Source organism: Myxine glutinosa, chromosome 11 (genome assembly GCF_964187855.1).
Source record: "Myxine glutinosa chromosome 11, kmMyxGlut1.1, whole genome shotgun sequence".
NCBI lineage: Eukaryota > Metazoa > Chordata > Myxini > Myxiniformes > Myxinidae > Myxine > Myxine glutinosa.
In genome coordinates, this window is record NC_136271.1 from 35,013,962 (window position 1) to 35,031,012 (window position 17,051).

Genomic DNA, 17,051 nt, shown 5'->3' on the forward strand with positions numbered 1-17,051 from the left:
TGGTGCAGTTTGTCTGTTTTGGGAATCATTAAAAAGGTATGTTGCCATGTGTTGGTCCCTTTATCTTCTGGAGAGCCTTTATACATAATCACAGGATGCAACCATGACTGAACAAGTGCTTTAAATGAGGTCAGTGACCTCAGAAAACAAATTTATTAAAATACACATTTAGGTTATTGTGGTGTCCAGAACAGCTTGCATGAAATCGTGTTGTAAGATATAGACGCATAAATATAAAGGTGTCTGATTGCACCTAACAGTCTCCCGAACATGCACATAATGCAGTGCACTTGAGTGCAGCCTTGGTGCACTTGCAGCGGCCGGTACATCCCTTCTTACAGCCGCAGTGGATCAGTTTGTGGCAAGATTTTGATGCCTCTGGCAGTGTCGTCCAAAGAGGCTGCCACCCAGAGGCCTCCTTTGTCCAGCCCCAGTCAGATGGGATTGGTAACTCTGGATTCAGGACCAGAGTTTGGTTCCAGCAGTTGCCCTGGAGAGATGCATGCTTGATGTGCTGCTGGAGTGCTGCCTGCGTTGGGGGAATGTTTTCTAGAGCCCTAGACTTGTGTGCGAAGAGCTGTTTCCTAACATCGTTCACTTTCATGGTGTCACTGGTGCGGTCAACGCACCATCAGCACATACATCAGCACAACGAAGCGCTCCAGCAGTGACATTGACTGCTCACTGACATCACTTGGCATGCGTAAGAGTTCTTCAAAGGCATCAGTCACCTGTGGGAACACTTTCCAAATCTCCCAGGCAGTCTTCTTCCCTCTGCCAGCGAAATAAGACACAGTGTCGCACCCTGTGAGGGCATGGAAGATGGGGAGAGTAGCACATTGTCTTGGGTTCATGGCGGCAGCCAGTTGGTGAACAGCTATGTACCGGAAGCTGGATCCAGTACCAAGAGCTATCCACAGCTCGTCAGGATTGATGTTGTTGAATGAAGCCACAGCCAGTACCACAACATCAGTATCCACAGTGCGTATGGCCACCTTCCTGATCCCCTTCTGCACAGCATCTGCCACATGTAGAAGCAGGCGAGTGTCCGCCTCCTCGTGTGAACATGGGGCGAGGCTGGTCAAGTCGGACTCGGCAGGAGAGCACAGGACCTCAGTTCCACATGTTGCATACATTTCCTTGCCATCTGCTTTTGGAAGACGAATGGCCTCTCGTGACAGGAAACCAAAGAGCTCAGTCTTGTTTTGATCCACACGAAGGAAGTCCTTCCAGTTCTTAGGCATGACGGTAGAGGGAGCCACTCTCTTCCTGACGCCCTTGCCCCTCTTCTGTCTGGTCGTGCCTTTCAGGCTGTCAGGTAGATATACATCCCAGACGAGATCGAGTCTGTTGACCTTTTCGAGTTGAGTGGAGATGTAAGGTGCAAAGACTGTGTTCACATACTCTTGAAAGGTCTTTGCCGTTACAGGATTGAGCATTTGAACAATAGCTGCTCCGTCAAGGATTGTGGCATCAACCCCAGGTGCGCTTGTGGTTTCGGGTTGGTCTGATTTCAGGCAGTGTAGTAGATCTGCTTTGACTCCAAGGCGCAGTTTTCCTCCTGTTGATAATGCTGGTGGGGCTGCCTGGTTCTCGTGGCAGAAGAACTGGTCCAGATCCCCATCACGTGATTGGCAGGCAAATGGGGTTTCTCTCTCGCGGCTGTGGCGCACTGAGGTTGACTCCACACTGCGTGCATGCTTTACACTGTTGAACACCAGTAGCTGCGATACTGTAAGAGCAGCAGTTGTGGTGATTGTGTTGGCCAACTGAGTCTGGTGCTTGATGTTCGCCCCATCGAGGATCATGTTCACCAGAGCAAGGAGGGATGGTGTCACAGAATCTTTCTGGCAGTCAGCTTGGAACGCATCGTCAAAGGTGAACCTGGTCTCAAACATTTCTCTACGTACTACATGTGCTGCTCTTACTAGGTGCATGGCATCACTGTCATGATCACAGGCCTTCTTCAGGGCGGGACCTATATCTTTCTCAAACAAGAGAAGTGTGTCTCGGCCCTGAAAGTGGGCTCTCAGATCAGGAAGCACAGAAAGAAGTCTGTCCTTCAGTCTGGTTGTGTGTATTCTGTTGGTTACCGTGGCACCCAGCTGCTCCAGTCTCGTCTTGTAGAGGTTAGCCACGTCTGAGAGTTTAAATACAGGCGCATTGTCCTCATCTGCATGCATGTCCTCCATGAATACCACCAGCTCAGCAAAGGCTATGCCATGCAGACGATCCGCATCCTCGTCCTTGAGTGCGGCTGGTCTGATTTTGTTGTATAATGCACGGAGACAGTTGCGATGGTATTTTGCCTCGATGGCAATCATGTCTCCTGCAGACAGCTTGGCCAGCAGTTCAGTGTCCCCCAATTCAGTGGCACATCTCCGAACGTTCTTGTCAATTTCCTTTGTAGCTGCTCCGTGCAAGTCTGCAGTGCCAGCTGGCTTATTGCAGAAGAAACAGATAGACTCGGTTGACTGTGGAAGCCTGTGGGCAGCTGCTGATCGTGTGTGCACGGTTGGAGTACCGGTACTAGATTGCTGTCCTGAAGCTGATTCTGCTCTGCTCTGCTGGTTAAACATTTTTTTGTTAAACTTTAAACGACATTTCTTGTGCCACTGAGCGCTGTGTGTCCTCAAGGTAGCTTCTACGCCATCGCCATCATCCAGTCTGTTCACGTTGAGTTCCATTGGCATGTGCCGAAGTCCCTTGAACTGGAGGAGGTCTTCTGTCAATGATGCATAGCCATTACCACTCGGTTTCATGGTTGATCTTAGTGGGCACTGCAAAGGTTCATCTGTCTCTGCTTGGCAAAGAATACAAAGCTCCCAGTTAGTTCTTGGGGGTGGTCTTGATTGCTTGGACGTAGAGGGCTGGGCTGGGTCTATGAGGATATGACGCTTTGCCATAGTGACGATCAGGTCTGGGATGCTTGTATCTTGGCTTCGATCATCAGGCAGGGAATCCTGCAACACACAAGTACAACAATTGTGTTAGTACCAGCCACCACAGTTTACATTCATTGGCATCAATATTTGATATGTTGAGGTAATTGACCTCTCCCTGTCCTCAGAGGTCAATGCTAGACATCTGTAAATAACTACCAACACTGTGTGGAATATGTAGACACTTTTATTGGAACACAAATGCATGGTTTGTACATCATAAACATGTTTACCATTAACGAATGAAGCCAAACATCAATATTTTGCTATTTTGAGGTCATTGACCTCTCACGGTCCTCAGAGGTCAATGCTAGACATCTGTAAATAACTACCAACACTGTGTGGAATATGTAGACACTTTTATTGGAACACAAATGCATGGTTTGTACATCATAAACATGTTTACCATTAACGAATGAAGCCAAACATCAATATTTTGCTATTTTGAGGTCATTGACCTCTCACGGTCCTCAGAGGTCAAATCTGCCTTACCTCCCGATCTGAAAATGAAGCTTATGGCATGTACTAACACTGGTAGAAATTTCATGCTTTAGTCATAATTTGCACAATTCTTATGATATGAGAGATTATCAGCTTACCTATAGGCATAATTTCTAAACTAGGCATAATTAATTTTATATGTGCAAATTTACATTCGCATTTGCAAATATGAGGAGAGACGGAAGAAAGAAAGAGTAGGTCAAGACAAGGGGGAGAAAAAGGCCGGCAAGGAGAAGCATGGAACAGTGTATGAAACAACCGAAATATATTATAAAGAAATTATTAATTTGTTATCTTTGACTTTACAAATCCCTTCAACACACCAGGTCGCAATAAAATTTGCAAGGTCGTTTGCAGTTTGGGTATAGTTTAATTCAAGTTTGAGCCAGGCTGACACCAAAGAACTAAAAAAAACAACATAATACTGCATTCTTGCATGGGTCTACCGCCGAGTTTTGCCTTCCGTGACAGGTATACGGCAAGTTTAGCGGTAGCGGTTAGGAAACCGAATACAATAGATGTAGTTTCCTTTTTGGGAGGAAACCCAAAGATGTAAGCCTTCAAAGAAAAGGTAATCCGCAATCTATGGGAAATAAAATTTAACCAATAAAGCAAAGGAGAAAGTCTTTCACAATTAATGAAGGCATGAAACAAGTCTTCCCTCTCCGGACAAAAGGGGCAACAGCCGGAAATGGGGGGAAAAAACGAATGACAGCATTGGAAGGAACAATCCAGTGGGCCAAACGCCACTGAAGGTCACCTGTTCTTTTATATATAAGTCCAGCATACATTGTATCCCACAAAGGCTCAGAGGGGGGACCGGGAGGCAAGAGTCCTTTCCACCGGGTAACCCCAGCTAGAGGTGGGTCCCCAAGAAGTAGTTTCACAAAAGACCTATAAATGGTCTTGCTGCTCATTGCATGGAAGGGGGGTGACCCTGTACTCATGGGGGGGCAGATCATTTGGGGTAAAAGACAATTAATTTTGGAACTGTGGGCTCAACCTCTGCGTCCTGGGTCCAATGTAGGCCTAGCTGGTGGCCTCTTCGGATCACCGCTCTTAGTATGTTCCCGATTAACCTCCTGGACCGAACACCTGTTAGGTCCGCCAGCTCGTTCGCAGGTTTCCATCCATGTCCAGAGTCATGCCGGAGATGACACACATTTAAAATGTTGGCCACTATAAAATGTTGGCAGAAATCGCGACTCCTCAGGATATCAGGGAAAAGTGGATTGAAAAATAAAGGCTCGTGCGCAAACATGTTAATGCCATACGAGTCTGTTTGATGACTTATTGAAATGCCCTGCTGTTCGGCGTTTCCCCTCGAGGATGTTCGCGGCAGGGACGTCGGCCTCAGTCGTGCACGAATGTGAATCCACGCAGCGTGTCCCAAAGCCAGCGAGGCAAAGCGCACGTGCAGGGAGTCCAGGCAGGGAGATCGTCGGGCCAGAGAGCGAATCCAGGGAGCGTCCAGAGTCCAGAGATCGTCAGAGTCCAGGATCAACGAGAGTACGTTCAGAGTCCTGGGCTAGAGAGAGCGGGGGCAGAGAGAGACCAGAGCCAGGGAGAACGGGGGCAGAGAGAGCGTTCGGGGGGGTCCGGGCCGGGTTTTATAGCCCCCAGAGTCTCACCAGAATGTTCCAAAGGCCTCCACTGGCTGCCGGGGGTCACGTGTCGTGATAGCCCCTCATTAGTCACTCCCCTTAGTTCTCATTGGCCGCCGTTGCTGGCCACACCCCTTTAGCTCTCATTGGCCGCCGTTATTGACCACTCCCCTTTAGCTCCCGTTGGCTGTTTGCTGTTTACCAGCCACGCCCTCCGGCTCCTCCCTCGGACCTCCTCAACTTGTCCTAGGCCCAACACATGGCATTCCAAGCTCCAATGGCACCTACCCTTACTTTACCTGCCTCAACGCATACTAACACTGGGAAGGAGACTATACTTCACATTTAATAAGGAATAACTGACTAAGCGAGGCTACATGTTGTGGTGCAACTAACTAAAAGGGGGGTTGCCTTTATTTCAAAAACCACAACAACACAATGAGTAAAAGCTCGGCCTAGCCCCCGGATAACACGTGATAAAACTGTAAAAAGGGGTGCCAACCTAGAGCAATTGATAAAAATGTGAAAAATGGTTTCTGTGGCACCGCAGAAGGGACATGATTGTGTGTTATCGGAACATATACGGTTGCAGGGTAAAAAAAACAAACATTGCAGGGTAAAATGTAATGTGCCAGTCGCCACTTCAAGTCGCTTGGCGATGCTTGCTTGGTGATGGTGGCAATGCTTGGCAAGCTTGGCAAGCTTTGGTGGCAATGCTTGGCGATGCTTGGCAAGTCGCTTGGAGCGCTTGGCGATGGGTACTTTGTGCATGGCAAACCAGTTGATCGAAGTGGAACAAGTAGTCCGGAGCATTCTCCTCCAATGCGCTTGTGGTTCTGCGGGTCTATCAGGAACAAGGGTTTTAACACACATACAATAAACAGAAGATTTTCCCATCAAATGAAAAGAGGTGAAACCTTGAAAATGAGGCAAAAGCTCTGGAAAGGGATGGTGGGATAAGAGAGGGCCAGCTTCCACCTGTGGAGCCCATTTTAGCTTGGTTTGCTTGAAAAAGCGCAGAATCACAGAAAGAATCCTCCCAATGACTCGAATGGACTCGAATGGACCAATGGAATCGAATGGACCGAACGAATGGACCACTCCAGTGGCCACAGCAACCTCAGAAGCTGGTTTCCACTTGTAAGGAGGAGGGGTTCTAAAATCTTTTACCTTGGTGCTTCCAACATCAAAAAAATTTGCATAAAAGTACGATCACTGCAGACCTTTTCAAAAATTGGGTTTAAAAAGATTTGCTCGTTTAAAAACATTTCAAGGGAGTAGTTACAGTTATCACGGCGCACAGTACCCGCCTGCCATGCCTCCAGCACACTAATGTAGAACAGGGGGACTGATGCAATATCAACTTTCTTGGTGTCAACAAGGAACAGTTCCTGATCGTAGCCGAGTTTCCCTTCCTGCCGAAGCAGGCAGTGAGCCAAGGCCTTCCACGAAACGTCCGTATACAGCAGTCGACGAGGCGACAGGAGGCGAAAAGCCATCACTTTGCTGGTAATGGTGATCAGGCCCTGTCCTTCTTCAGCAACAGGTAGGTTTAACACACCAGGTCTGAGCCAGTGCTTTCCTCCCCAAAAGAAGTCAATAAAAATAGATTGTAGTTTTTTAAGATTAAAATCCGGGGGCTGCAGTGCCATAAAAATGTGCCAAAGCATTGATGCTGTTGTGGCGGACACAAAAGCCCACTGGCGTGGTGACATCATTCCACGCACCAAGTGGGCGGTGGCCACGCCCGAGGGGTAGGCGTGGCCTCATGATATACCCCGGGCGACCAGCCCGGAGGAGTACAGTGTTACAGTGTAGTCTTACAATAAAGACGTTTATATGTTACCGCTTGTCCGCTTCCTCCTTGCTCACAAGCAGCGCGCGTAACGCCGCGCTTTACTGGTGACCCTCGACGTTGGATCTGCCGGAGCGATCCTTCCACACGCGACGCCATCGCCATGGCCGCCTTCGTCAAACTTCCGGAATTTTGGGAGGCTCAGGCCGAAGTCTGGTTCGTCCAGGCCGAAGCCCAATTTCAGCTTCGGCACCTCACCGGCGATGACACGCGCTACTGCCACGTCGTCGCCTCCCTCGGGCCCGGCACGGCCGCTCGAGTTGTGTCCGTCCTTCGCCACCCACCGGACGGCCACAAGTACGAGGCACTCAAGCGGCTACTCCTAGCCACGTTCAGCCTCACGGACGACGCACGGGCCGACCGCCTCCTGGATCTCCCCGAGCTCGGTGAGACGCGCCCGTCGGTCCGAATGGACCATATGCTGTCACTGTTGGGCGACGAAGCCCCCGGTTCGCTATTCCGGGCGCTTTTCCGTCGCCAACTTCCAGCGCAGGTTCGCCTCGCGTTGGCCGGGACCGGGCTAACGGAACCCCGAGCATTGGCGGCCGAGGCGGACAAGTACTTCGCCGCTTCGGACACGCGGGCGAGCGTTGGCGTGGCCGTCACGGCCTTCGACGCTGCTGTTCCACAGCATCATCTTCTACAGCACGCTGAGTTTCAGCAGCATGCTGATACGCACCTCGTGAACGCCGCCACGCCCCGCCCACCGCCGCGGCGAAAACCGCCACCGCGGGGAAACCCGTCGACTCCACCGGCCTGGCGGAGCCAGCCGCGCTCCTCCAGCTCCACCACCTGGTGCTGGTTCCACGCCAAGTTCGGCCACGAAGCTCGGCGGTGTCATCCGCCGTGCTCCTTCAACGGGTCGGGAAACGCCCGGGCCGGCGCTCAATTGTGGCGATGAGCGCCGGCCGTTCGAGCAGCCTGCTGTTCATAACGGACACCTTCTCCGGGCGCCGTTACCTGTGCGACACGGGAGCACAGGTGAGTGTCATTCCCGCCGGCACGTCAGACAAGCACGCCGCGGGTGGGGGCCCCGCGCTGCTTGCCGCGAACGGGACGCCCATCCGTACGTACGGAAAACGCTGCCTCTCTCTGCGGTTTGGAGGGCAGGTTTTCCGATGGACGTTCGTCACCGCCGACGTGCCCATGGCACTGCTTGGCGCGGACTTCCTGTGCGCTAATGGGCTCCTGGTCGACGTCAAGCGCAGACGGCTTGTCCAGGCCGAGACGTTCAGCTCGCTCGCATGTGCGTTGCCCAGCTCAACGAGCGGCTTGCCAAGCGGCTTGCCGAACGATTCGGTTCCGGCCACGTTGGTCTGTACGCTTCCGGCAGCGGACGCATTCACCCGCCTCCTCGCCGGCTTCCCGGCCCTCACGCGGCCCACCTTCTCGGCGGGGGCCGTCAAGCACGGGGTGGCCCATCACATCCCCACCGTCGGGCCACCGGTCTACGCCCGGGCACGCCGCCTCGAGCCGACGAAGCTGGCGGTGGCAAAAGCGGAGTTCGCTACCCTGGAGCGACTCGGCATCGTTCGGCGCTCAGAGAGCGCTTGGGCGTCGCCGCTGCACATCGTGCCGAAGCCCGGCGGGGGATGGCGACCGTGCGGGGACTATCGCCGTCTCAATGACGCCACGACTCCCGACCGCTACCCCGTCCCCCACATTCAGGACTTTTCCGCCCGTTTGGCGGGCAGGTCCTTCTTCTCGAAGGTGGACCTCATACGCGGCTACCATCAGGTCCCCGTCAGGCCGGAGGACGTCCCGAAGACGGCGGTCATCACGCCATTCGGACTCTTCGAGTTCCTGCGCATGCCCTTCGGTCTGAAGAATGCGGCTCAGGCGTTCCAGCGACTGATGGACAGCGTCCTGCGCGACTTGGATTTTGTCTACGTCTACCTGGACGATATCCTCGTCGCCAGCGCGTCCCGCGAAGAGCACCTACGCCACCTCCGCACGCTCTTCGAACGCCTGGGCCAGCATGGCCTGATTGTGAACCCCGCAACGTGCCGGTTCGGCGCCGCCACAATCGATTTTCTGGGGCACCGTGTCACCAGGCACGGAGCCGTCCCCCTGCCGGCCAAGGTGGAGGCGGTGAAGGGGTTTCCGCGCCCCCGCACGATCAGAGGGCTGCAGGAGTTCCTGGGCATGGTGAACTTTTACCATCGGTTCCTGCCCCGTATCGCCCAGCTCCTGCGCCCCCTGCACGAAGCTCTCCGAGGTAAGCCGGGCAAAGGCGACGTTACCTGGACCGAGCAGATGGACACGGCGTTCACGGGCGCGAAGCTCGCCTTGGCTAACGCCACCATGCTCGCGCACCCGGCGCCCGATGCACCGATCGCCCTCACCACCGATGCCTCGGACTACGCGGTGGGCGCGGTGCACGAGCAATGGGTGCGTGGAGCTTGGCAACCGCTGGCGTTCTTTAGCCGGCAGCTTCGCCCGCCCGAACGCCGTTACAGTACCTTCGACCGCGAGTTGCTCGGACTTCACTTGGCGGTCAGGCACTTCCGCCATCTGCTCGAGGGCCGGGCGTTCACTGCCTTCGTCGACCACAAGCCGCTGATCTTCGCGATGGGCAAGGTCACCGAGCCGTGGTCGGCCCGGCAGCAGCGTCACCTCTCGGCCGTGTCCGAGTACACGACGGACATCCAGCACGTCGCGGGGAAGGACAACCCGGTGGCGGATTGCCTTTCCCGGGCCGTCGCCCACGCAGTCCACCTCGGCATCGACTATGCCCGGATGGCAGCGGACCAGGCCGCTGACCCCGACGTCCAGGCCTTGCGGACCGCCGTCACGGGCCTCCGCATCACCGAGGTGCCGTTCGACGGCGCGGGCGCGGCCCTCTTGTGCGACGTCTCCCTCGGGCGTCCCCGCCCCATTGTGCCCGCGGGCTGGCAGCGCCAGGTGTTTGACGCCATCCACGGCCTGTCCCACCCGGGCGCGAGGGCCTCCCAAAGGCTGATCGCCGACAAGTTCGTCTGGCATGGCCTCCGGAAGGCCGTCCGCGGCTGGGCCAGGACATGCCTCGCGTGCCAGCGCGCCAAGGTGCACCGGCACACCCAGGCCCCGTTGGCCCCGTTCACGGTGCCGGAACGCCGGTTTGACCACGTCCACGTGGACCTGGTGGGACCTCTGCCCCCCTCGCGGGGTTTCACCCACGTCCTCACCATGGTGGACCGCACCACCCGGTGGCCGGAGGCCGTGCCGTTGGCGTCCACAACGGCGGCCGATGTCGCGCAGGCTTTCATCGCCACCTGGGTCGCCCGGTTCGGCGCCCCCTCAGACATCTCATCCGACCGCGGCCCCCAGTTCACCTCGGAGCTCTGGGGGGCGGTTGCGCAGGGGCTCGGGGTCCGGCTGCACCGAACCACGGCCTACCACCCCCAGGCTAACGGCCTGTGTGAGCGATTTCACCGCTCATTGAAAGCCGCGCTCCGGGCCACCCTCCGCGACGGCGGCTGGGTCGACAGGCTCCCCTGGGTCCTGCTGGGCCTCCGGACGGCGCCCAAGGAGGACCTGCGCGCATCCGCGGCGGAGTTGGTCTTCGGGCAACCGCTGCGGGTGCCGGGCGAGTTCCTCCCCGACTCCACGGCACCATGGTCCGCGGCACAGCAGCGCTCCGCTCTGCAAGAGACCGCCCAGAGGTTCGCCCCGGTGCCAACGGCATGCCACGGGCACCCACCGACGCACGTCGCCCCGGAGCTTCGCACGGCGGAGTACGTCTTCGTCCGCCACGATGCCCATCGGACACCACTGCGGCCCCCGTACGACGGGCCTTTCCGCGTGCTGGAGACCGGGGCGAAGCACTTCACCCTGGACATCGGCGGTACTCCTGACCGCGTTTCGGTTGACCGCCTCAAGCCGGCCCACCTCGATGTGGACCATCCACCGCCAGTGGCCCGACCCCCACGTCGGGGCCGCCCTCCTGCGGGCGGACCCCCGGCACCGCCCAGCCCCGCCGCCACGCCGCCCCCCGGTCCTGCACCCATCCCAGGAGCAGCCAGGGGCATCCCACCTGGCATCCCTGCACCCCGGACGCCGCCGATCGCCAGGGGGCGCTTCGGCCGGGTCATTCGTCTGCCCCGCAAACTGGCCCTCCAGGTGCGCGGGAATTCTGGGGGGGCGCGTGTGGCGGACACAAAAGCCCACTGGCGTGGTGACATCATTCCACGCACCAAGTGGGCGGTGGCCACGCCCGAGGGGTAGGCGTGGCCTCATGATATACCCCGGGCGACCAGCCCGGAGGAGTACAGTGTTACAGTGTAGTCTTACAATAAAGACGTTTATATGTTACCGCTTGTCCGCTTCCTCCTTGCTCACAAGCAGCGCGCGTAACGCCGCGCTTTACTGTGAGGTTATATATATAACGAGGGTTCGGCCCCGATAGGAGAGTTGACAGGGTAAGCCCTTCCATTTTAACAGCCGCCTCTCCGTTTATTTATTAGAGATTCCCAGTTTTTCAAAATGAAGTTTTCAGTACCAAGAAAGATGCCGAGATAAAAATTTCCATCCCATGCCCATTCAAGTTGCTCAGGTAGAGTTGGAGGAGTGGCGCCATTTTGCGGACCAAGATAGAGAGCTCTGCTCTTTTTCCAATTGACTTTTGCGGAACTTGCCAAACTGAATTCTTGAATGCTTTGGACCAAGGCCAAGACGTCCTCATCCGAGTGAATGATTGCACAAAGGTCGTCTGCATAAGCAATCACTTTAAACGTGTTCGCCGTCGGTTGGGGAAGGAAACCGAGAAGACGTGCATGCAACCGAACAAGAAAAGGCTTAATCGCAAGAGAGTAGAGGAGGTCGGAAAGAGGGCAACCTTGAAGAATGCCTCTACTAGCAAGGAAAGGTTGACATAAAATGTTGTTAACTTTTAGTAGACTATAAGTGTTATTATACAGTAGCTATACGTGAGAGATAAAAAATTTCCCCAAAACCAAACCCCATTAAATCATAAAAAAGATAAAAATGATACAAACAACAACAACATGCATTTTAAAGGCCATTTTCCCTGCTAGAGCGGGGGTTAGCCTTGCGGTCCCCATGACAATCTTCTCCATTTTGCCCTATTTTCTGCATCTCTCCTTGTTAACCCCCTTGCCCGCATTTCTTCTTCCACCATCTTTAGCCAAGTCTTTCTCGGTCTTCCCCGTCTTCTACTTCCTTCTACATTCATTTCCATCACTCTTCTCAACCAGTCACTTTCATCCTTCCTCAACACATGACCAAACCATCTCAACCAGTTCCTCTTCACAGCATCAATCACAGGCCCTAGTCCCATCATCTTTCACAATTCATCATTTGTCTTCCTCTCTCTCAACGATACTCCGCACATCCGTCGAACCATTCGCATTTCCACCCTTTCCAACCTTCGTTGCTGCTCTATGTTCATTACCCATGTCTCGCTCCCATAAATCATAACACTTCTCACACATGCAGCATACACCTTTCCCTTCAGCTTCAACGACACTCCCCTCATCATCAGCACGCCACTCAATTCCCGAAACTTCTTCCATGCACATCTCACTCGAGCAACCGTTGCCGAGTCTGATCCACCTTCTCCATTCAGCATGTCTCCGAGGTAGCAAAATGTTTTCACACCTTCCAGCTTCACGCCGTCTCCAAGATCCAACTCAACATTTCCTCCATCTGCAGCTCCCTCTGTGCACACCATACATTTGAATGTAGCTGCCACACTGGTTAATGACCCTCTCAGACCACTACATTTTTGATGAACCCACTCAGCGCACATTGTACACTGAATGGAGTTCACTCCGACACCCTTCCTACACACAGCACAGGGCCACTTCCCAGTTCTTTCCACCTCACCACATGCTTTACCACTTGCCATCACCTTCGTCTTTCCGATATTCACCTTCAGACCTTTTGTCTCCATACATTCCTTCCATGTGTTCATCTTTTCCTTCAGTCCATCCATACTTTCCGCAATCAACACCAGATCATCTGCATACAACAACTCCCACGGTAAACCCTGCTTTACGTTCTGAGCCAGCACCTCCATCACAGCTACAAATAGTAGTGGACTTAGTACCGACCCCTGATGCACTCCCACCTTCACCTCAAACTCACCACTGTTCCCGTCCTTCGTCCTTACAGCTGTGCGCGCTCTTTTGTACATTGCCATCACTACTCTGATCAACCATTCCTCCACTCCTAACTTCCTCAATGCCCATGTCAATACTTTGCGTGGAACCCGATCGAATGCTTTCTCCAGATCAACAAACCCAAGAAACAACTTCTTCCTCTTCTCCATGTACTTCTCCTGCAACTGCCTCACAATGAAAAGCACGTCTGTCGTTCCTCTTCCTGGCATAAATCCAAACTGCATTTCGTCGATCTTCACTTTCTTCCTTATCCTCCTCTCCAACACCCTTTCCAATACCTTCATTCCATGCTCCAATAACTTTATCGCTCGGTACGAGCCACACTCCAGAGGGTCACCTTTCCCCTTGTATAGAGGGACGAGGGTACTCAGTTCCCAATCCACTGGAATGCGGCCTTCTTTCACCACCAGATTACAGATCTCTGTCATTCTCTTCACACCCCAACTTCCTGCTGCCTTCAACATATCTCCCACAACTCCCGTCGGCCCTCCCGCTTTTCTACCCTTCATTGCTTTTATCGCTTCCTCAACTTCCTTCTCAGTTATCTTCTCTGCCGGTCCTAAAACTGGGTTACTCTCTATGTTGCCATCCCATTCATTCTCTGTATTCAACAGCATTTCCATATATCTTTTCCATCTTCCTTTAATTCCATCTGGGTCGACAACGATTTGTCCCACTTCATCCTTCAAGCAGCTCACCCCCATCACATCACCTCTCTTTCGCTATCTGCTTTGCAATCCTGAATACTGCTTTCTGACCCTCTTCCGAATCCAAGCGTTCTCCGAACATTTTCCTACATGCCTCCTGCGCCTTTGCTACCTCTTTCTTTGCAGCCTTCCTGGCTGCCTTATAACTTTCATGCTCTGCTGTTTCTGCTCCCGTACCCTTCGCCTTCTGCCACTCCTTGAACTTCTTCCTCTTCTCGTCAATCCTCTTTCCAACTTCATCATCCCACCACCATGTTTCCGAGTGCCTCGGTGGTCCTTTTGTCCATCCACATACCTCACCAACGGCTCCCAACAGACTAGCTTTCATTGACATCCAACCACTTTCAAGCTCAACCACATCATCCTCGACCCTACTCAGCCTCTCTTTTAATGCCTCCCTTACTGTCACCTCTTTCAACCTCCACACCTTCATTCTCGGTTGGTACTTCACCCGCCGAGCTCTCCTCGCACCTTTCACCCTTACGTCGCAGACAACCAAGTGGTGCTGTGAAACAGCCCCCTCCCCCTGGATCACCTTTGTGTCTCGGAGGTGCCCCCTATCTCGCCTACGCACCATCAGGTAGTCAACGGTTGTCGTCGACCCACCTGACGTGTATGTAACAAGCTTATTATCCTCTTTCTGGAACTGAGTATTACAAATCAACAAATCAGCTCCATCAGCAAACTCCAAAATCCTTTCACCTTCTCCATTTCTCACACCATATCCGTAACCCCCATGAACTCCGTCAAAACCATCCATACTCCTTCCCACATGTCCATTTAGGTCTCCTCCTACCACAACAACTTCCTCATCTTTCACCTTTTCCATCAGCTTCTCTATCGCACACCAGAACTTGTCCTTCTCTTCATCGCTCCGACCAACCTGCGGAGCATATCCCGAGATGACGTTCACCAAGAGCTTTCCAATCATCATTTTCACCATCATCAACCTGTCACTCACTCTAGTCACACTCACCACACTGTCTACAAACTCCTCAGAAAACCAGACACCAACACCATTCATGCCCTCCAGGCACCCTTGCCACACAAACTTGTATTTCTGTCCCTGCCTACCCTTCACCATTCTCACACCACTTCCCTTCCATCTCGTCTCTTGCACACAACATATGTCCACTCTTCTTCTGACCAATACTTCCACCACTTCTCCTGATCTCCCTGTCATTGTCCCTACATTCCATGTCCCAAACCTCAGAAACCGATCTCCACTTCGGGCTGTACCCTGCCCACATGTTGTTGTAATTGTCATGGTTCTCTTTTTGAGGCAATGTTTTTTATGGCCGGATGCCCTTCCTGACGCCAACCCTCTTAGTCGCCTCCTACGACACGCAGGGATACGGCGTACCTATTCTTATCCAGGGTACACACTGGGAAACGTTTAAAACATGGAAATCCTGGGGGGGGGGTGGGGGGGGGGGGGAACACCGCTGCGGTTTAAACATATTTAAATTAATATTTAAACAAAACCATGAAAACAATCTGGGAAAAGTCTCTAAGTAAGAACGTGGATTTGAGAAAGCAGGAGCAGAGGTGAAAGAACAAACGAGAATATAGGGGGCGGGGCACAAGTCGAGACGAGGAGGCCGCACGAGACACCAGGCCGCACGAGGCGCGGACAAAGAAATGACTAATTACACACAAATTTGCAACAACTATAAAACCAAAACCAAATAGAAACACAATAACACATACACAACAAAATACGCAGCGGAAATTTGACAAAGAAACGAACGGGAAAACACTCAAACTTTGATGCCGTGGAGAGATCAAAGCAAGCCCCGTCGCTCGAGGGACCGGAAGCGGAACTCTCGGACTCGGAAGCGGAAAAAAAGATTAAAATGATAAATGGTATCAAAGGCCTTTTCTTGATCTAAGAACACCAAGCCAACATTTCTTTGTTGGAGAGAACAGATATCAATCATGTCACGCACAATAAATATACTGTCATGAATTGTCCTTTTAGGGACACAGTAAGATTGATCTGGGCGTATGATCTCCCCAACAATGGCTCTGAGCGGGTTGGTGAGAGCCTTGGAGAGTATCTTGTAGTCCGCACAAAGCAGTGAAATGGGACACCAATTGTGGGGTTGCTGAAAGTCTCCCTTTTTTGGGATAAGGGCGAGAACAGCACGACGGCAACTTAATGGCAGTGAGCCTGATCGTCGGCCGTCCATCAGAACCTCAAGTAGCTCTGGCCCCAGGAGGTCCCAAAAGGTTTTATAAAGTTCTGTAGGAATTCCATCCAGGCCGGAGGCCTTACCTGAAGGTAAAATTTGTAGAGCAACATGGAGTTCCTCCAAAGTTACTTCCTTGTCCAGTTGTAGGAGTGCAGATTCTGACAAGGTGGGTAAGAAAGAAGTCAACAACTCCATAACCTCACTGGGACTGACACAATCTGTCAATTTCCCGACGCGGATCTCAGTCACCGGAGCATCTTCTCTTCTGGACTTGGTTATGACTAACTTCCCTGAAAATGTCTGCTGCTCTTCTTCTGCTCCAATCGGATCATCTGATCATGTGCTTGTTAAAGTGGACATCTCTCTGACCATTCTCAGGGAGCCTGCTCAGCGTCGACGAGTCTGGCATTTCACTCAGGCCAACTGGCATGGTCTTCAAGCAGCCATCAATCATCTGGACTGGTCTCCCATCTCTACCACCTCTGACATCAACTCATCCTGAGAATTCTTCCAAAGTAAATTGCTCTCTCTCATGCACAGATTTATCCCATCTCGTCTTCAGTTGTCATACCCTTCCTCCCGTCCATGGTACACGGAATCTTGTGGTGAGGCCGTTGCCCAGAAACAACTTGCCTTCGTCTCCTGGAAAGCAAATCCAACGGAAGGAAATCTCATTTCCTTTCACAAAGCCCGAAACAAGTGTGTGTCCACTCTCAGGAGAGCCAGGAAACAATATCTCTCCGTTCTCAAGACCGAACTCTCTTATCTGTCTCTCTCTTCCAAATCCTGGTGGCGTCTGGTCAAATCTGTTTCTGGTGTTTGTTCCCCCTCCATCCCCTCCCTTACCTCAAACGGCTACACAGCTGACTCCGCACGTGAAAAAGCTGAATGCCTCAACTCTGTGTTTGCCTCTAAATCTTGTGTCCCAAACCCATCCCTCTCTGTACCCACCATACCCAGTCGTACCCAGCTGCTCCTGGACTCCGTGTCCTTTCCTCCTGACAAGGTGGAAAAGTTTCTGTCAACCCTCGACTCTGATTCTGCAACTGGACCTGACGGCATCAGCCCACGGGTCCTAAAATCCTGTTCTTCCGCTCTTTCACTCCCTCTCTCTGTTCTCTTCAC

The 17,051-nt window shown here is 53.0% G+C and overlaps 1 protein-coding gene across 1 annotated transcript in view; it reads right to left on the minus strand.

Annotated features, from left to right (window-relative positions):
• Positions 1 to 620: 620 nt before the first annotated feature.
• LOC137418107 (uncharacterized) overlaps positions 621 to 17,051 on the minus strand; it is a 51,361-nt gene continuing 34,930 nt past the window's right edge. Inside the window, exon 3 of the mRNA XM_078786259.1 lies at positions 621 to 2,963. Within this exon, the coding sequence (XP_078642385.1) occupies positions 621 to 2,906 (2,286 nt within the window). The 5' untranslated portion in view covers positions 2,907 to 2,963. The remainder of the gene's footprint in view (positions 2,964 to 17,051) is intronic.